This window comes from Procambarus clarkii, chromosome 11, assembly GCF_040958095.1.
Source record: "Procambarus clarkii isolate CNS0578487 chromosome 11, FALCON_Pclarkii_2.0, whole genome shotgun sequence".
Classification (NCBI taxonomy): domain Eukaryota; kingdom Metazoa; phylum Arthropoda; class Malacostraca; order Decapoda; family Cambaridae; genus Procambarus; species Procambarus clarkii.
In genome coordinates, this window is record NC_091160.1 from 31,497,889 (window position 1) to 31,515,794 (window position 17,906).

Below are 17,906 nucleotides of genomic sequence, written 5' to 3' on the forward strand. Positions count from 1 at the left end.
CTGGGACGGTGGTTGTGTGTCCTGGGACGGTGATTGTGTGTCCTGGGACGGTGGTTGTGTGTCCTGAGACGGTGGTTGTGTGTGTCCTGGGACGGTGGTTGTGTGTCCTGGGACGGTGGTTGTGTGTGTCCTGGGACGGTGATTGTGTGTGTCCTGGGACGGTGGTTGTGTGTCCTGGGACGGTGGTTGTGTGTCCTGGGACGGTGGTTGTGTGTCCTGGGACGGTGGTTGTGTGTCCTGGGACGGTGGTTGTGTGTCCTGGGACGGTGGTTGTGTGTCCTGGGACGGTGATTGTGTGTGTCCTGGGACGGTGGTTGTGTGTCCTGGGACGGTGGTTGTGTGTCCTGGGACGGTGGTTGTGTGTCCTGGGACGGTGATTGTGTGTGCCCTGAGACGGTGGTTGTGTGTCCTGGGACGGTGGTTGTGTGTCCTGGGACGGTGATTCTGTGTGTCCTGGGACGGTGGTTGTGTGTCCTGTGACGGTGGTTGTTTGTCCTGGGACGGTGGTTGTGTGTCCTGGGACGGTGGTTGTGTGTCCTGGGACGGTGGTTGTGTGTCCTGGGACGGTGATTGTGTGTGTCCTGGGACGGTGGTTGTGTGTCCTGGGACGGTGGTTGTGTGTCCTGGGACGGTGGTTGTGTGTCCTGGGACGGTGGTTGTGTGTCCTGGGACGGTGGTTGTGTGTCCTGGGACGGTGGTTGTGTGTGTCCTGGGACGGTGGTTGTGTGTCCTGGGACGGTTATTGTGTGTGTCCTGGGACGGTGGTTGTGTGTCCTGGGACGGTGGTTGTGTGTCCTGGGACGGTGATTGTTTGTCCTGGGACGGTGGTTGTGTGTCCTGGGACGGTGGTTGTGTGTCCTGGGACGGTGATTGTGTGTCCTGGGACGGTGGTTGTGTGTCCTGAGACGGTGGTTGTGTGTGTCCTGGGACGGTGGTTGTGTGTCCTGGGACGGTGGTTGTGTGTGTCCTGGGACGGTGGTTGTGTGTCCTGGGACGGTGGTTGTGTGTCCTGGGACGGTGATTGTGTGTGTCCTGGGACGGTGGTTGTGTGTCCTGGGACGGTGGTTGTGTGTCCTGGGACGGTGGTTGTGTGTCCTGGGACGGTGGTTGTGTGTCTGGGACGGTGGTTGTGTGTCCTGAGACGGTGGTTGTGTGTGTCCTGGGACGGTGGTTGTGTGTCCTGGGACGGTGATTGTGTGTGTCCTGGGACGGTGGTTGTGTCCTGGGACGGTGGTTGTGTGTCCTGGGACGGTGATTGTGTGTGTCCTGGGACGGTGGTTGTGTGTCCTGGGACGGTGGTTGTGTGTCCTGGGACGGTGATTGTTTGTCCTGGGACGGTGGTTGTGTGTGTCCTGGGACGGTGGTTGTGTGTCCTGGGACGGTGGTTGTGTGTCCTGGGACGGTGGTTGTGTGTGTCCTGGGACGGTGGTTGTGTGTCCTGGGACGGTGGTTGTGTGTCCTGGGACGGTGGTTGTGTGTGTCCTGGGACGGTGGTTGTGTGTCCTTGGGACGGTGGTTGTGTGTCCTGGGACGGTGGTTGTGTGTCCTGGGACGGTGGTTGTGTGTCCTGGGACGGTGGTTGTGTGTCCTGGGACGGTGGTTGTTTGTCCTGGGACGGTGGTTGTGTGTCCTGGGACGGTGGTTGTGTGTCCTGGGACGGTGATTCTGTGTGTCCTGGGACGGTGGTTGTGTGTCCTGTGACGGTGGTTGTTTGTCCTGGGACGGTGGTTGTGTGTCCTGGGACGGTGGTTGTGTGTCCTGGGACGGTGGTTGTGTGTCCTGGGACGGTGATTGTGTGTGTCCTGGGACGGTGGTTGTGTGTCCTGGGACGGTGGTTGTGTGTCCTGGGACGGTGGTTGTGTGTCCTGGGACAGGTGGTTGTGTGTCCTGGGACGGTGGTTGTGTGTCCTGGGACGGTGGTTGTGTGTGTCCTGGGACGGTGGTTGTGTGTCCTGGGACGGTTATTGTGTGTGTCCTGGGACGGTGGTTGTGTGTCCTGGGACGGTGGTTGTGTGTCCTGGGACGGTGATTGTTTGTCCTGGGACGGTGGTTGTGTGTCCTGGGACGGTGGTTGTGTGTCCTGGGACGGTGATTGTGTGTCCTGGGACGGTGGTTGTGTGTCCTGAGACGGTGGTTGTGTGTGTCCTGGGACGGTGGTTGTGTGTCCTGGGACGGTGGTTGTGTGTGTCCTGGGACGGTGATTGTGTGTGTCCTGGGACGGTGGTTGTGTGTCCTGGGACGGTGGTTGTGTGTCCTGGGACGGTGGTTGTGTGTCCTGGGACGGTGGTTGTGTGTCCTGGGACGGTGGTTGTGTGTCCTGGGACGGTGGTTGTGTGTCCTGGGACGGTGGTTGTGTGTCCTGGGACGGTGATTGTGTGTGTCCTGGGACGGTGGTTGTGTGTCCTGGGACGGTGGTTGTGTGTCCTGGGACGGTGGTTGTGTGTCCTGGGACGGTGATTGTGTGTGCCCTGAGACGGTGGTTGTGTGTCCTGGGACGGTGGTTGTGTGTCCTGGGACGGTGATTCTGTGTGTCCTGGGACGGTGGTTGTGTGTCCTGTGACGGTGGTTGTTTGTCCTGGGACGGTGGTTGTGTGTCCTGGGACGGTGGTTGTGTGTCCTGGGACGGTGGTTGTGTGTCCTGGGACGGTGATTGTGTGTGTCCTGGGACGGTGGTTGTGTGTCCTGGGACGGTGGTTGTGTGTCCTGGGACGGTGGTTGTGTGTCCTGGGACGGTGGTTGTGTGTCCTGGGACGGTGGTTGTGTGTCCTGGGACGGTGGTTGTGTGTGTCCTGGGACGGTGGTTGTGTGTCCTGGGACGGTTATTGTGTGTGTCCTGGGACGGTGGTTGTGTGTCCTGGGACGGTGGTTGTGTGTCCTGGGACGGTGATTGTTTGTCCTGGGACGGTGGTTGTGTGTCCTGGGACGGTGGTTGTGTGTCCTGGGACGGTGATTGTGTGTCCTGGGACGGTGGTTGTGTGTCCTGAGACGGTGGTTGTGTGTGTCCTGGGACGGTGGTTGTGTGTCCTGGGACGGTGGTTGTGTGTGTCCTGGGACGGTGGTTGTGTGTCCTGGGACGGTGGTTGTGTGTCCTGGGACGGTGATTGTGTGTGTCCTGGGACGGTGGTTGTGTGTCCTGGGACGGTGGTTGTGTGTCCTGGGACGGTGGTTGTGTGTCCTGGGACGGTGGTTGTGTGTTCTGGGACGGTGGTTGTGTGTCCTGAGACGGTGGTTGTGTGTGTCCTGGGACGGTGGTTGTGTGTCCTGGGACGGTGATTGTGTGTGTCCTGGGACGGTGGTTGTGTCCTGGGACGGTGGTTGTGTGTCCTGGGACGGTGATTGTGTGTGTCCTGGGACGGTGGTTGTGTGTCCTGGGACGGTGGTTGTGTGTCCTGGGACGGTGATTGTTTGTCCTGGGACGGTGGTTGTGTGTGTCCTGGGACGGTGGTTGTGTGTCCTGGGACGGTGGTTGTGTGTCCTGGGACGGTGGTTGTGTGTGTCCTGGGACGGTGGTTGTGTGTCCTGGGACGGTGGTTGTGTGTCCTGGGACGGTTGTTGTGTGTGTCCTGGGACGGTGGTTGTGTGTCTTGGGACGGTGGTTGTGTGTCCTGGGACGGTGGTTGTTTGTCCTGGGACGGTGGTTGTGTGTCCTGGGACGGTGGTTGTGTGTCCTGGGACGGTGGTTGTTTGTCCTGGGACGGTGGTTGTGTGTCCTGAGACGGTGGTTGTGTGTCCTGGGACGGTGGTTGTGTGTCCTGGGACGGTGGTTGTGTGTCCTGGGACGGTGGTTGTGTGTCCTGGGACGGTGGTTGTGTGTCCTGGGACGGTGGTTGTGTGTCCTGGGACGGTGGTTGTGTGTCCTGGGATGGTGGTTGTGTGTCCTGGGACGGTGGTTGTTTGTCCTGGGACGGTGGTTGTGTGTCCTGGGACGGTGGTTGTGTGTCCTGGGACGGTGGTTGTGTGTCCTGGGACGGTGGTTGTGTGTCCTGGGACGGTGGTTGTTTGTCCTGGGACAAGCAGCATCTATCAACCACAGACAATATCTATCAACCCCAGACAGTATCTATCAACCCCAGACAGTATCTATCAACCCCAGACAGTATCTATCAACCACAGACAGTATCTATCAACCACAGACAGTATCTATCAACCCCAGACAGTATCTATCAACCACAGACAGTATCTATCAACCACAGGCAATATCTACTGAACACCTTGTTCAGTCTTACGTTGTGGATCAAATCACTTGTTGGCTCTTGTGGTGGGTGAGGACGGCCTGGTGTTACAGTATTTAGCGTCCTGAGGCTGTCTTGTGTCTCCTCCTGCCACCTGGTGTAGGCACGAGCAGTAATGAGTCCGTGTGTGTGGTGAGGTACTGGGCCTCACCACACACACGGCCCGTGGCTCGCTGGGCCATCATCCACTGCTCTCAGTGAGCGCCCTGGATGACCCGCTGGTAATACATCCACTCCCGGAATTAAATGGAATTATATCGGTGTGATAATAGGGGAAGGAGAGTGCTGTTTTCCTGAGAAAACTATTGCTGGACATTTGTTTAAAATATATGTCAGGTGTAGTTGTGGGTCAGAGAAATGAGTGGAATGGTTGTTGAACTTTGACCTGTGGGTGAGACCCGGTGGGGTGTGGGTAGATACAAGATCATTGCCGACACCATCACCATCATGATCTCTATCACCATTACCGAGAGAACAGTTTCTATTAACTACAAAAAGTGTCAAATCAAGAGTACAAAATAAAATTCCGTCTTCCTTAACACAGACTGGGAACGGGGAAAAGTTTTACAGAAGTTTTTTACTTGACTTAATTTTATGTATTCTGATTCCAACTATGATTCAACATATATTCTCTGTTTCATCCAATTCCGTTTATGACTCGGAATATCATATATTTACAAACTTTAAGTTGTAGCCTTACTTATTCTTAAAGAATAAGTCTTAGGCGAACAAAATATTATTATGTGGTATAAGTAACTTGAAGTTGTGTTGTGCTAAGGTGTTGAGTGAGGCGGTGTTCTCCAGCAGACACTAGAGTGCATCTCTGGGAGTGTTCACTCTCAACCTTACACGAGGCTGGGAGGTTAATCTGTAAAATGTCACGTGAAGAAGAGTTGGTTCATATGTTACTGTTAACTGTGAGTTACAACTGGCTATTTTCTTTCTCATTGCAGGTACAATATGGCGGGTTAGTCCAAGTGGCCCAAGCAGACCTGCTTGGCGGAGACTCCTTTCTTCATTTATACCTGAAAATCTCAAATACTTCCGTCGTGCACATGTCAGTGTCCCTTCCTTAACACACCTGAGACCATTTCCCCTCCCCCCCCCCCCCACACACCAGGAACCTCCCCCTCCCCCCCCCCCACACACCAGGAACCTCCCCCTCCCCCCCCCCCCCACACACCAGGAACCTCCCCCTCCCCCCCCCCACACACCAGGAACCTCCCCCTCCCCCCCCACACACCAGGAACCTCCCCCGCCCCCCCCACACACACACCTGCACCCCCACACACCGGACTGATGGCGTGACTGTGAGTATTACCAGTGAGAGTCCTTGTTCCTTACTAGCAAGAGTCACATATTTCTGTGTGCATGTGTCTACTCACCTATTGGTACCTGCAGGATCGAGTTTTAGTTCTTGGACCCCTGTCTCTCCAGTCACCGGTTGTTTAATGAAATGACTCCTGACATATTGACCTGTGATATCTGATTCCCAAATGATCAATGTTCTCATATTATCACTGAAGTTAGTTCATCATAACTCTTGTGGATATGTTCCAGTAAGTATTATATACTATGACTATCATGTGTCGCGTCTCACTTCACTGTTCCGTCATACTTTCACTCACAAGAGTGAAACTATGACAGGTACAGTCCGGCTAGCAGGCGGGGCACAGAGCTAGAGTTCTCTGTGTACCTGCCTCAGTGTAGCTGCCTCAGTGTAGCTGCCTCAGTGTACCTGTCTCAGTGTACCTGTCTCAGTGTAGCTGCCTCAGTGTACCTGCCTCAGTGTACCTGCCTCAGTGTACCTGTCTCAGTGTACCTGCCTCAGTGTACCTGTCTCAGTGTAGCTGCCTCAGTGTACCTGCCTCAGTGTACCTGCCTCAGTGTACCTGCCTCAGTGTACCTGCCTCAGTGTACCTGCCTCAGTGTACCTGTCTCAGTGTAGCTGCCTCAGTGTAGCTGCCTCAGTGTACCTGTCTCAGTGTAGCTGCCTCAGTGTAGCTGCCTCAGTGTAGCTGCCTCAGTGTACCTGCCTCAGTGTACCTGCCTCAGTGTACCTGCCTCAGTGTACCTGCCTCAGTGTACCTGCCTCAGTGTACCTGGCTCCTGGCGGAGTTAGTGGCATTATCAGGTAATTATGGTAAATGGCTTTTTGGAAGGACATTACTGAAGAAGTTAGTGAGGGTGGCTAGGGTGAGGGTGGTGGTGGCTAGGGTGAGGGTGGTGGTGGCTAGGTTGAGGGTGGTGGTGGCTAGGGTGAGGGTGGTGGTGGCTAGGGTGAAGGTGGTGGTGGCTAGGGTGAAGGTGGTGGTGGCTAGGGTGAGGGTGGTGGTGGCTAGGGTGAGGGTGGTGGTGGCTAGGGTGAGGGTGGTGGTGGCTAGGGTGAGGGTGGTGGTGGCTAGGGTGAAGGTGGTGGTGGCTAGGGTGAAGGTGGTGGTGGCTAGGGTGAGGGTAGTGGTGGCTAGGGTGAGGGTGGTGGTGGCTAGGGTGAGGGTGGTGGTGGCTAGGGTGAAGGTGGTGGTGGCTAGGGTGAAGGTGGTGGTGGCTAGGGTGAGGGTGATGGTGGCTAGGGTGAGGGTGGGGGTGGCTAGGGTGAGGGTGGTGGTGGCTAGGGTGAGGGTGGTGGTGGCTAGGGTGAAGGTGGTGGTGGCTAGGGTGAAGGTGGTGGTGGCTAGGGTGAAGGTGGTGGTGGCTAGGGTGAAGGTGGTGGTGGCTAGGGTGAGGGTGGTGGTGGCTAGGGTGAGGGTGGGGGTGGCTTGGGTGAGGGTGGGGGTGAGGGTGGTGGTGGCTAGGTTGAGGGTGGGGGTGGCTTGGGTGAGGGTGGGGGTGAGGGTGGTGGTGGCTAGGTTGAGGGTGGGGGTGGCTTGGGTGAGGGTGGGGGTGAGGGTGGTGGTGGCTAGGGTGAGGGTGGTGGTGGCTAGGGTGAGGGTGGTGGTGGCTAGGGTGAAGGTGGTGGTGGCTAGGTTGAGGGTGGGGGTGGCTTGGGTGAGGGTGGGGGTGAGGGTGGTGGTGGCTAGGTTGAGGGTGGGGGTGGCTTGGGTGAGGGTGGGGGTGAGGGTGGTGGTGGCTAGGTTGAGGGTGGGGGTGGCTTGGGTGAGGGTGGGGGTGAGGGTGGTGGTGGCTAGGGTGAAGATGGTGGTGGCTAGGTTGAGGGTGGGGGTGGCTTGGGTGAGGGTGGGGGTGAGGGTGGTGGTGGCTAGGGTGAAGGTGGTGGTGGCTAGGTTGAGGGTGGGGGTGTGGGTGGTGGTGGCTAGGGTGAAGGTGGTGGTGGCTAGGGTGAAGGTGGTGGTGGCTAGGTTGAGGGTGGGGGTGAGGGTGGTGGTGGCTAGGGTGAAGGTGGTGGTGGCTAGGTTGAGGGTGGGGGTGAGGGTGGTGGTGGCTAGGGTGAAGGTGGTGGTGGCTAGGTTGAGGGTGGGGGTGAGGGTGGTGGTGGCTAGGGTGAAGGTGGTGGTGGCTAGGTTGAGGGTGGGGGTGAGGGTGGTGGTGGCTAGGGTGAAGGTGGTGGTGGCTAGGTTGAGGGTGGGGGTGAGGGTGGTGGTGGCTAGGGTGAAGGTGGTGGTGGCTAGATTGAGGGTGGGGGTGAGGGTGGTGGTGGCTAGGGTGAAGGTGGTGGTGGCTAGGTTGAGGGTGGGGGTGAGGGTGGTGGTGGCTAGGGTGAAGGTGGTGGTGGCTAGGTTGAGGGTGGGGGTGAAGGTGGTGGTGGCTAGGGTGAAGGTGGTGGTGGCTAGGTTGAGGGTGGGGGTGAGGGTGGTGGTGGCTAGGGTGAAGGTGGTGGTGGCTAGGTTGAGGGTGGGGGTGAGGGTGGGGGTGAGGGTGGTGGTGGCTAGGGTGAAGGTGGTGGTGGCTAGGGTGAAGGTAGTGGTGGCTAGGTTGAGGGTGGGGTGAGGGTGGTGGTGGCTAGGGTGAAGGTGGTGGTGGCTAGGGTGAAGGTGGTGGTGGCTAGGTTGAGGGTGGGGGTGAGGGTGGTGGTGGCTAGGGTGAAGGTGGTGGTGGCTAGGTTGAGGGTGGGGGTGAGGGTGGTGGTGGCTAGGGTGAGGGTGGTGGTGGCTAGGGTGAAGGTGGTGGTGGCTAGGGTGAGGGTGGGGGTGAGGGTGGTGGTGGCTAGGGTGAGGGTGGTGGTGGCTAGGGTGAGGGTGGGGGTGAGGGTGGTGGTGGCTAGGGTGAGGGTGGTGGTGGCTAGGGTGAGGGTGGGGGTGAGGGTGGTGGTGGCTAGGGTGAGGGTGGTGGTGGCTAGGGTGAGGTGGGGGTGAGGGTGGTGGTGGCTAGGGTGAGGGTGGTGGTGGCTAGGGCGAGGGTGGGGGTGGCTTGGGATACTGTTGCACCGCTGGGGTCACCACTGGGGTCACCGCTGGGGTCACTCTTGCACCGCTGGGGTTACTGTTGCACCGCTAGAGTCACCGCTGGGGTCACCGCTGGAGTCACCGCTGGAGTCACTGCTGGGGTCACTGTTACACCGCTGGGGTTACTGTTGCACCGCTAGAGTCACCGCTAGGGTCACCGCTAGGGTCACCGCTGGGGTCACCGCTGGGGTCACCTCTGGGGTCACCGCTGGAGTCACCGCTGGGGTCACCTCTGGGGTCACTGTTACACCGCTGGGGTTACTGCTGCACCGCTAGAGTCACCGCTGGGGTCACCGCTGGGGTCACCGCTGGGGTCACCGCTGGGGTCACCGCTGGAGTCACCGCTGGGGTCACCGCTGGGGTCACTGTTACACCACTGGGGTTACTGTTGCACCGCTAGAGTCATCGCTGGGGTCACCGCTGGGGTACCTGTTGCACCGCTGGGGTCACCGCTAGTCACCGCTGGGGTCACCACTAGGGTCACCGCTGGGGTCACCGCTGGGGTCACCGCTGGGGTCACCGCTGGGGTCACCACTGGGGTCACGGCTGGGGTCACGTGCGTGTCGCTGGTGCCTACAGTCGTGGCGCCACGAGATCATAACATGTTCACCAACCCTCACCTGTTCCAATTATACGAAATGTTTAAGAATGTTCATTTGCAGCCCTGGCAGGGGACTGGTTAGTGTGTTCACCTGGTTGTGCTTGCGGGGGTTGAGTTCTGGCTCTTTGGTCCCGCCTCTCAACCGTCAATCAACAGGTGTACAGGTTCCTGAGCCTATTGGGCTCTATCATATCTACACTTGAAACTGTGTATGGAGTCAGCCTCCACCACATCACTGCCTAATGCATTCCATTTGTCAACCACTCTGACACTAAAAAAGTTCTTTCTAATATCTCTGTGGCTCATTTGGGCACTCAGTTTCCACCTGTGTCCCCTTGTGCGTGTGCCTCTTGTGTTAAAAAGACTGCCTTTATCTACCCTATCAATTCCCTTCAGAATCTTGAATGTGGTGATCATGTCCCCCCTAACTCTTCTGTCTTCCAACGAAGTGAGGTTTAATTCCCGTAGTCTCTCCACGTAGCTCATACCTCTCAGCTCGGGTACTAGTCTGGTGGCAAACCTTTGAACCTTTTCCAGTTTAGTCTTATGCTTGACTAGATATGGACTCCATGCTGGAGCCGCATACTCCAGGATTGGTCTAACATATGTGGTATATAATGTTCTGAAAGATTCCTTACACAAGTTTCTAAAGGCCATTCTTATGTTAGCCAACCTGGCATATGCTGCTGATGTTATCCTCTTGATATGGGCTTCAGGGGACAGGTCTGGCGTGATATCAAACCCCAGGTCTTTCTCTCTCTCTGACTCTTGAAGTATCTCATCTCCCAAATAATACCTTGTATCTGGTCTCCTGCTTCCTACCCCTATCTTCATTACATTACATTTGCTTGGGTTAAACTCTAACAACCATTTGTTCGACCATTCCTGCAGCTTGTCCAGGACTTCTTGAAGCCTCAAGCTGTCCTCCTCTGTCTTAATCCTTCTCATAATTTTGGCGTCGTCAGCAAACATTGAGAGGAATGAGTCTATACCCTTTGGGAGATCATTTACGTATATCAGAAACAGGATAGGTCCAAGTACAGAGCCCTGTGAGACTCCACTGGTGACTTCACGCTATTCTGAGGTCTCTCCCCTCACTGTAACTCTCTGCTTCCTATTGCTTAGATACTCCCTAATCCACTGGAGCGCCCTACCAGTTACTCCTGCTTGTTTCTCCAGCATATACATCAACCTTTTATGGGGTACTGTGTCAAAGGCTTTCCGACAGTCCAAAAAAATGCAGTCCGCCCATCCTTCTCTTTCTTGCTTAATCTTTGTCACCTGATCGTAGAATTCTATCAAGCCTGTCAGGCAAGATTTACCCTCCCTGAACCCATGTTGATGGGTTGTCACGAAGTCTCTTCTCACCAGATGTGTTACTAGGTTTTTTCTCACAATCTTCTCCATCACCTTGCATGGTATACAAGTTAAGGACACTGGCCTGTAGTTCAGTGCCTCTTGTCTGTCACCCTTTTTGTATATTGGTACTACATTAGCAGTCTTCCATATTTCTGGTAGGTCTCCCGTTTCCAGTGACCTACACTATGGAGAGTGGCAAGCAAAGTGCTCCTGCACACTCTTTCAATACCCATGGTGAGATTCCGTCCGGCCCATTGTTACTTAACCTATAATAGGTTAAGTAACAATTGTAATTACGAAGCTATAAGATGCTTATCTTAACATACTAACAAGGTTAGGTAAGGTCGGTGTTTTCTATGAAGCTTTTTAAGGGTATCTATTATGTTTAGTATGTCACCTATGCACTTATTTAATAAGTCAATATTGACTATACGAATTTGCGAGAACGGGTTGAACTATAGTACCAGCCATAACCACAGTACCAGCCATAACCACAGTACCAGCCATAACCACAGTACCAGCCATAACCACAGTACCAGCCATAACCACAGTACCAGCCATAACCACAGCACCAGCCATAACCACAGCACCAGCCATAACCACAGCACCAGCCATAACCACAGTACCAGCCATAACCACAGCACCAGCCATAACCACAGTACCAGCCATAACCACAGCACCAGCCATAACCACAGTACCAGCCATAACCACAGTACCAGCCATAACCACAGTACCAGCCATAACCACAGCACCAGCCATAACCACAGCACCAGCCAGGGCGGACCATACTATATGGCCACCCTGGCATCCTTAGCTGTAAGTGCTACTCGGATCCTCCACGGCTGCCCCAGCACCCGCTCGATACCCGCGAGTGGCAGGTTGAGGAGGGAGTGGAGTGGGGGGGGGGGAGGGTTGTGGTGAAGGAGGGAGGGGGTATGGTAGTGGTGGTAGGGGTGGAGGGGGATAATATGAACATGGTAGGTGGGATGTGGTAACGAGTATTACGGTAGGGTTGGTACTACTGCTAGAGGCAGAGGGGGGTCGGTTTGCCAAGGCTGCCATCGGGGACTCTGTTTAATTAGTCTAATTATGGAGCCAATATCCATCCTGTGGGCGGCGCCCGCGGGGTCCACTTACATGATGGCTTCAGGTCAAGGACCCACAATACTCCTAATAGTTAAATGTTTGAGGTTTATGGTGAACTAGTTACATATATGGTGAGCTAGTTACATATATGGTGAGTTAGTTACATATATGGTGTGCAAGTTACATATATGGTGAGCTAGTTACATATATGGTGAGTTAGTTATATATATGGTGTGCAAGTTACATATATGGTGAGCTAGTTAAATATATGGTGAGCTAGTTACATATATGGTGAGCTAGTTACATATATGGTGAGCTAGTTACATATATGGTGAGCTAGTTACATATATGGTGAGCTAGTTACATATATGGTGAGCTAGTTACATATATGGTGAGCTAGTTACATATATGGTGAGCTAGTTACATATATGGTGAGCTAGTTACATATATGGTGAGCTAGTTACATATATGGTGAGCTAGTTACATATATCGTGAGCTAGTTACATATATGGTGAGCTAGTTACATATATGGTGAGCTAGTTACATATATCGTGAGCTAGTTACATATATGGTGAGCTAGTTACATATATGGTGAGTTAGTTACATATATGGTGTGCAAGTTACATATATGGTGAGCTAGTTACATATATGGTGAGTTAGTTACATATATGGTGTGCAAGTTACATATATGGTGAGCTAGTTACATATATGGTGAGCTAGTTACATATATGGTGAGCTAGTTACATATATGGTGAGCTAGTTACATATATGGTGAGCTAGTTACATATATGGTGAGCTAGTTAAATATATGGTGAGCTAGTTACATATATCGTGAGCTAGTTACATATATGGTGAGCTAGTTACATATATGGTGAGCTAGTTACATATATGGTGAGCTAGTTACATATATCGTGAGCTAGTTACATATATGGTGAGCTAGTTACATATATGGTGAGTTAGTTACATATATGGTGTGCAAGTTACATATATGGTGAGCTAGTTACATATATGGTGAGTTAGTTACATATATGGTGTGCAAGTTACATATATGGTGAGCTAGTTACATATATGGTGAGCTAGTTACATATATGGTGAGCTAGTTACATATATGGTGAGCTAGTTACATATATGGTGAGCTAGTTACATATATGGTGAGCTAGTTACATATATGGTGAGCTAGTTACATATATCGTGAGCTAGTTACATATATGGTGAGCTAGTTACATATATGGTGAGCTAGTTACATATATCGTGAGCTAGTTACATATATGGTGAGCTAGTTACATATATGGGGAGCTAGTTACATATATGGTGAGTTAGTTACATATATGGTGTGCAAGTTACATATATGGTGAGCTAGTTACATATATGGTGAGCTAGTTACATATATGGTGAGCTAGTTACATATGTGGTGAGCTAGTTACATATATGGTGAGCTAGTTACATATATGGTGAGCTAGTTACATATATGGTGAGCTAGTTACATATATCGTGAGCTAGTTACATATATGGTGAGCTAGTTACATATATGGTGAGCTAGTTACATATATGGTGAGCTAGTTACATATATGGTGAGCTAGTTACATATATGGTGAGCTAGTTACATATATCGTGAGCTAGTTACATATATGGTGAGCTAGTTACATATATGGTGAGCTAGTTACATATATGGTGAGCTAGTTACATATATGGTGAGCTAGTTACATATATGGTGAGCTAGTTACATATATGGTGAGCTAGTTACATATATGGTGTGCTAGTTACATATATGGTGAGCTAGTTACATATATGGTGAACTAGTTACATATATGGTGAGCTAGTTACATATATGGTGAGCTAGTTACATATATGGTGAGCTAGTTACATATATGGTGAGCTAGTTACATATATGGTGAGCTAGTAACATATATGGTGAGCTAGTTACATATATGGTGAGCTAGTTACATATATGGTGTGCTAGTTACATATATGGTGAGCTAGTTACATATATGGTGAGCTAGTTACATATATGGTGAGCTAGTAACATATATGGTGAGCTAGTAACATATATGGTGAGCTAGTTACATATATGGTGTGCTAGTTAAGGGTCCCGGTAGCACAGTCGGGTTCGTTCTCGACGCACAATAAAGAATCCCGGGTTCGAATCCTGGGCGCGACAAAAATGGTTGTGCACATTTCCTTTCATCTGATGCATCTGTTCGCCTAGCAGTGAAGCAGGTACTGAGGAGTTATAGTCACCTTGTTGTAGGGGGGTTGTGTCCTGGGGGGGGTCAGTAATTTGACCTGGGGGGGGAGGGGGGGCACCTCGATAAAAGCCAAACGTGCATGAATACACTCAGGCTTCCTGTCCCCCTGACACAATGAAGTATCATTATTAATATTATTATTATTATTATTATTATTATTATTATTATTGCGCGCATTTTGTTGGCCAACAGCAAAAATGGATCTAATATCCCATTTTCTTTGCCAGGGAAGAAGAAAACGTTAATATATATATATATATATATATATATATATATATATATATATATATATATATATATATATATATATATATATATATATATATATATATGTCGTACCTAGTAGCCAGAACTCACTTTTTGGCCTACTATGCAAGGCCCGATTTGCCTAATAAGACAAGTTTTCCTGAATTAATAAATGTTTTCTAATTTTTTTCTTATGAAATGATAAAGCTACCCATTTCATTATGTATGAGGTCAATTTTTTGTTATTGGAGTTAAAATTAACGTAGATATATGACTGAACCTAACCAACCCTACCTAACCTAACCTAACCTATCTCTATAGGTTAGGTTAGGTTAGGTAGCCGAAAAAGTTAGGTTAGGTTAGGTTAGGTAGGTTAGGTAGTCGAAAAACAATTAATTCAAGAAAACTTGGCTTATTAGGCAAATCGGGCCTTGCATAGTAGGCTGAGAAGTGCGTTCTGGCTACTAGGTACGACATATATATATATATATATATATATATATATATATATATATATATATATATATATATATATATATATATATATGTCGTACCTAGTAGCCAGAACTCACTTCTCAGCCTACTATTCAAGGCCCGATTTGCCTAATAAGCCAAGTTTTCCTGAATTAATATATTTACTATAATTTTTTTCTTATGAAATGATAAAGCTACCCTTTTCTCTATGTATGAGGTCAATTTTTTTTATTGGAGTTAAAATTAACGTAGATATATGACCGAACCTAACCAACCCTACCTAACCTAACCTTACCAATATTTATAGGTAAGGTTAGGTTAGGTAGCCAAAAAAAGCTAGGTTAGGTTAGGTTAGGTAGGTTAGGTAGACGAAAAATCATTAATTCATGAAAACTTGGCTTATTAGGCAAATCGGGCCTTGATTAGTAGGCTGAGAAGTGCGTTCTGGCTATTAGGTACGACATATATATATATATATATATATATATATATATATATATATATATATATATATATATATATATATATATATATATATATATATATTTATATATAGGTTTGACGCCACAAAGTAATGTTTTTATAAATTGTCATCCACACTTCCGTGGAAAATAACAGCAACAACAACAACAAAATTCCAGTTTGGCAGCATGATGCTGCTTCTGGAAACTTTCCTTATTAAGGCTGCTCAATAGCTCGGTCGATATGGCGCTTTCGGGGTCACACGCGTTGGATGGGGGTCCAGGATTCGAGCCTCCAAGAGCCCCGATAATAGTTTGAAATATCCACATATGTACCGACTGTTCTTAATTGCAGAAAACCCCCCCTGAATAGATATCTCACACTCCCGAGTAAAGTTACCTCGTCACCCATAGAAAAGATATCTCGTCCCCTCCCCACAGAAAATGTATCCCTAGACGTGTGACCTACTGGCCTAGAGGCGCAGGTGACCCCTACACCAGCGGCCAGTGTGGAGTGGCCACTTGTTGAAGGAAATGGGGTGGCCACCTACAGTATTGTAGCTAATAGGTGGAGAATGGCCCGGGTAGGCCAGGGGGGCTATGCTGACTAATGGCCTGGGGAGAGAGAGAGAGAGAGAGAGAGAGAGAGAGAGAGAGAGAGAGAGAGAGAGAGAGAGAGAGAGAGAGAGAGAGAGAGAGAGAGAGAGAGAGAGAGAGAGAGAGAGAGAGAGAGAGAGAGAGAGAGAGAGAGAGAGAGAGAGAGAGAGAGAGAGAGAGAGAGAGAGAGAGAGAGAGAGAGAGAGAGAGAGGGGGGAGTTGTCAGTTGAGAGGGGGGAGTGGTGGGGAAGGGTAGTGGCCGAGGGGAAGGCTGGCCAGGTGTGGAAAATGCTAGAAGCAGCGGCCGTCCGGAGGGGAATTGCCTCAGGGAGTGACTCTTTGTTATGTTAGTGAGACAAGGCATTGTTTATCCAGTAGCAGGTGGACAAGGAGGGGGTAGCCCTGAGGGGGAAAGGGTGACCCCTGAGGGGGGAAGGGTAACCCCCTGAGGGGAAGTGGCCAGGGAGGGGAGAGGCCAGAGGGGAGAGGGTGTGGTGGTCTACACTGAAAGTTAGGGAGCGTTCAGTGAGGCAGCGACCAGAGGCCCGTCCACACCCGACTGCCAGCCACCGCCACCCTCTAGGGTCCTCACCTGAGTTAGTCCGGCGGAGCAACGCCAGGCTCTCGTGTGCTCCGGTGTCCGCCTTCCTCACCCACATGTGTGTGTGTGTGTGCACATGCCCCAGCAGTGTGTGTACTCCCGTGTGCACCTCCCTCACCCGCGTGTGCACTCTTAAGGTTACGACATTCCGCAGCACTCTGGTGGTGAGTGTGTGGTAGCTGGAGCCACTTCAGGAGTGGCAGTGCCAGCCAGCACCCGAGTGACGGTGGCAGCACCCGAGTGACGGTGGCAGCACCCGAGTGACGGTGGCAGCACCCGAGTGACGGTGGCAGCACCCGAGTGACGGTGGCAGCACCCGAGTGACGGTGACAGCACCCGAGTGACGGTGGCAGCACCCGAGTGACGGTGGCAGCACCCGAGTGACAGTGGAAGCACCCGAGTGACGGTGGCAGCACCCGAGTGACAGTGGCAGCACCCGAGTGACAGTGGCAGCACCCGAGTGACAGTGGCAGCATCCGAGTGACAGTGGCAGCACCCGAGTGACAGTGGCAGCACCCGAGTGACAGTGGCAGCACCCGAGTGACACCGGCAACAACTCATCACCACTGAGTGAATGCGTGTGGGTCTCGGGCCACCACTCTGGCCCTCTCCGCCTCAGAGTGAACTGAGAGAAAATAATGTACAGGAAGCACGTCCGTCTTAAGAGTGCCAGAGTGGAAGACAGTGCGGTGTGGCCGGTCCGGCGGACATAGCGATGGAGGTGAAAGTGGGCGGGACGTGGGCGGGGTGGTGGGGCGGAGTGGTGGAGTGAGGGCGCCCACCCGGACATGTACCGCAAGTACCTTCAGGAGCTGAGTGACCGTCCTGCCACCGCCCGCCTTCAGCAGCTGAGTGACCGCCCTGCCACCGCCCACCTGCAGGAGCTGAGTGACCCCTTGGTATTTCCCGAAACGCACCTTATCGTCGACGACGCCCACCTGAAGGCCGCCCGCGCCGGTGCCGCCCACAGAGAACAGTTTCGTAACTCTCAGCTGGACTGTGTCACCGCGAGTGTCTCTCCCGCCAGCACGGTGGCCAGTGGCGACGGTGCTGACAAGCCGCCGCTGGCAGTGCAGCTGGCTGGTCACACTGCGGGTGTTGAGTGCCAGAGTGTCAGTGCCAGTGCCACCGGTCACTCCATACATGCCAAACCTGGCGGGAGTAACATCACCATCAACCAGTCACCGACTCGTCAGTCAGTGAGTCATGATGACTCTGGTGTGGATACTTCTCCGTCGGCCCAGAACCACAGCCCCGCTTCTTCTTCCATTCGCCGCCCAGAGGTCAGGTCAAGCGGTTATGGTTCCGTTGTCAGACGCTTCCGGGCCGTCAAGTCCAATGGTCGTGATTCAGCTGTCAGCTGTTCCTCCGAGGACAAGTACAGAGATTGGAGTTCCTCCGGCAGCCACTCCTCGGGGGTCAAGTCTAAGGGTCGAGGTTCCACTAGCAGCCAGTCTCCAAAAGTCGAAGCCAGAGGTAGAAGCTCGTCTGTCAGTCAGTCTCCAGAGATCAAGTCTGGGGATCGAATCTCCTGCATCAGTCACTCTGCAGAGATCACGTCGCGAGGTCAAGGCTCTGCAGACTGTCATTCCTCGCAGACAACGTCCAGAAGGCGAGGATCCGCCGTCAGTCGCTCATCAGAGGTCAAGTCGAGGGGTCG

General features: G+C 52.2%; 2 protein-coding genes across 2 annotated transcripts in view; both read left to right on the top strand.

The window, feature by feature from the left end:
- The window catches only part of LOC123758373 (protein white), a 127,987-nt gene that overhangs the window by 19,018 nt on the left and 91,063 nt on the right, over nucleotides 1-17,906 (top strand). The gene's annotated exons all lie outside the window — the stretch shown is intronic.
- Nucleotides 16,141-17,906, top strand: part of LOC123758374 (uncharacterized) — a 27,352-nt gene continuing 25,586 nt past the window's right edge. Inside the window, exon 1 of the mRNA XM_045742699.2 lies at nucleotides 16,141-17,906. This exon is cut by the window's right edge and continues 550 nt beyond it. Coding sequence (XP_045598655.1) covers nucleotides 17,035-17,906 — 872 coding nt within the window. The 5' untranslated portion in view covers nucleotides 16,141-17,034.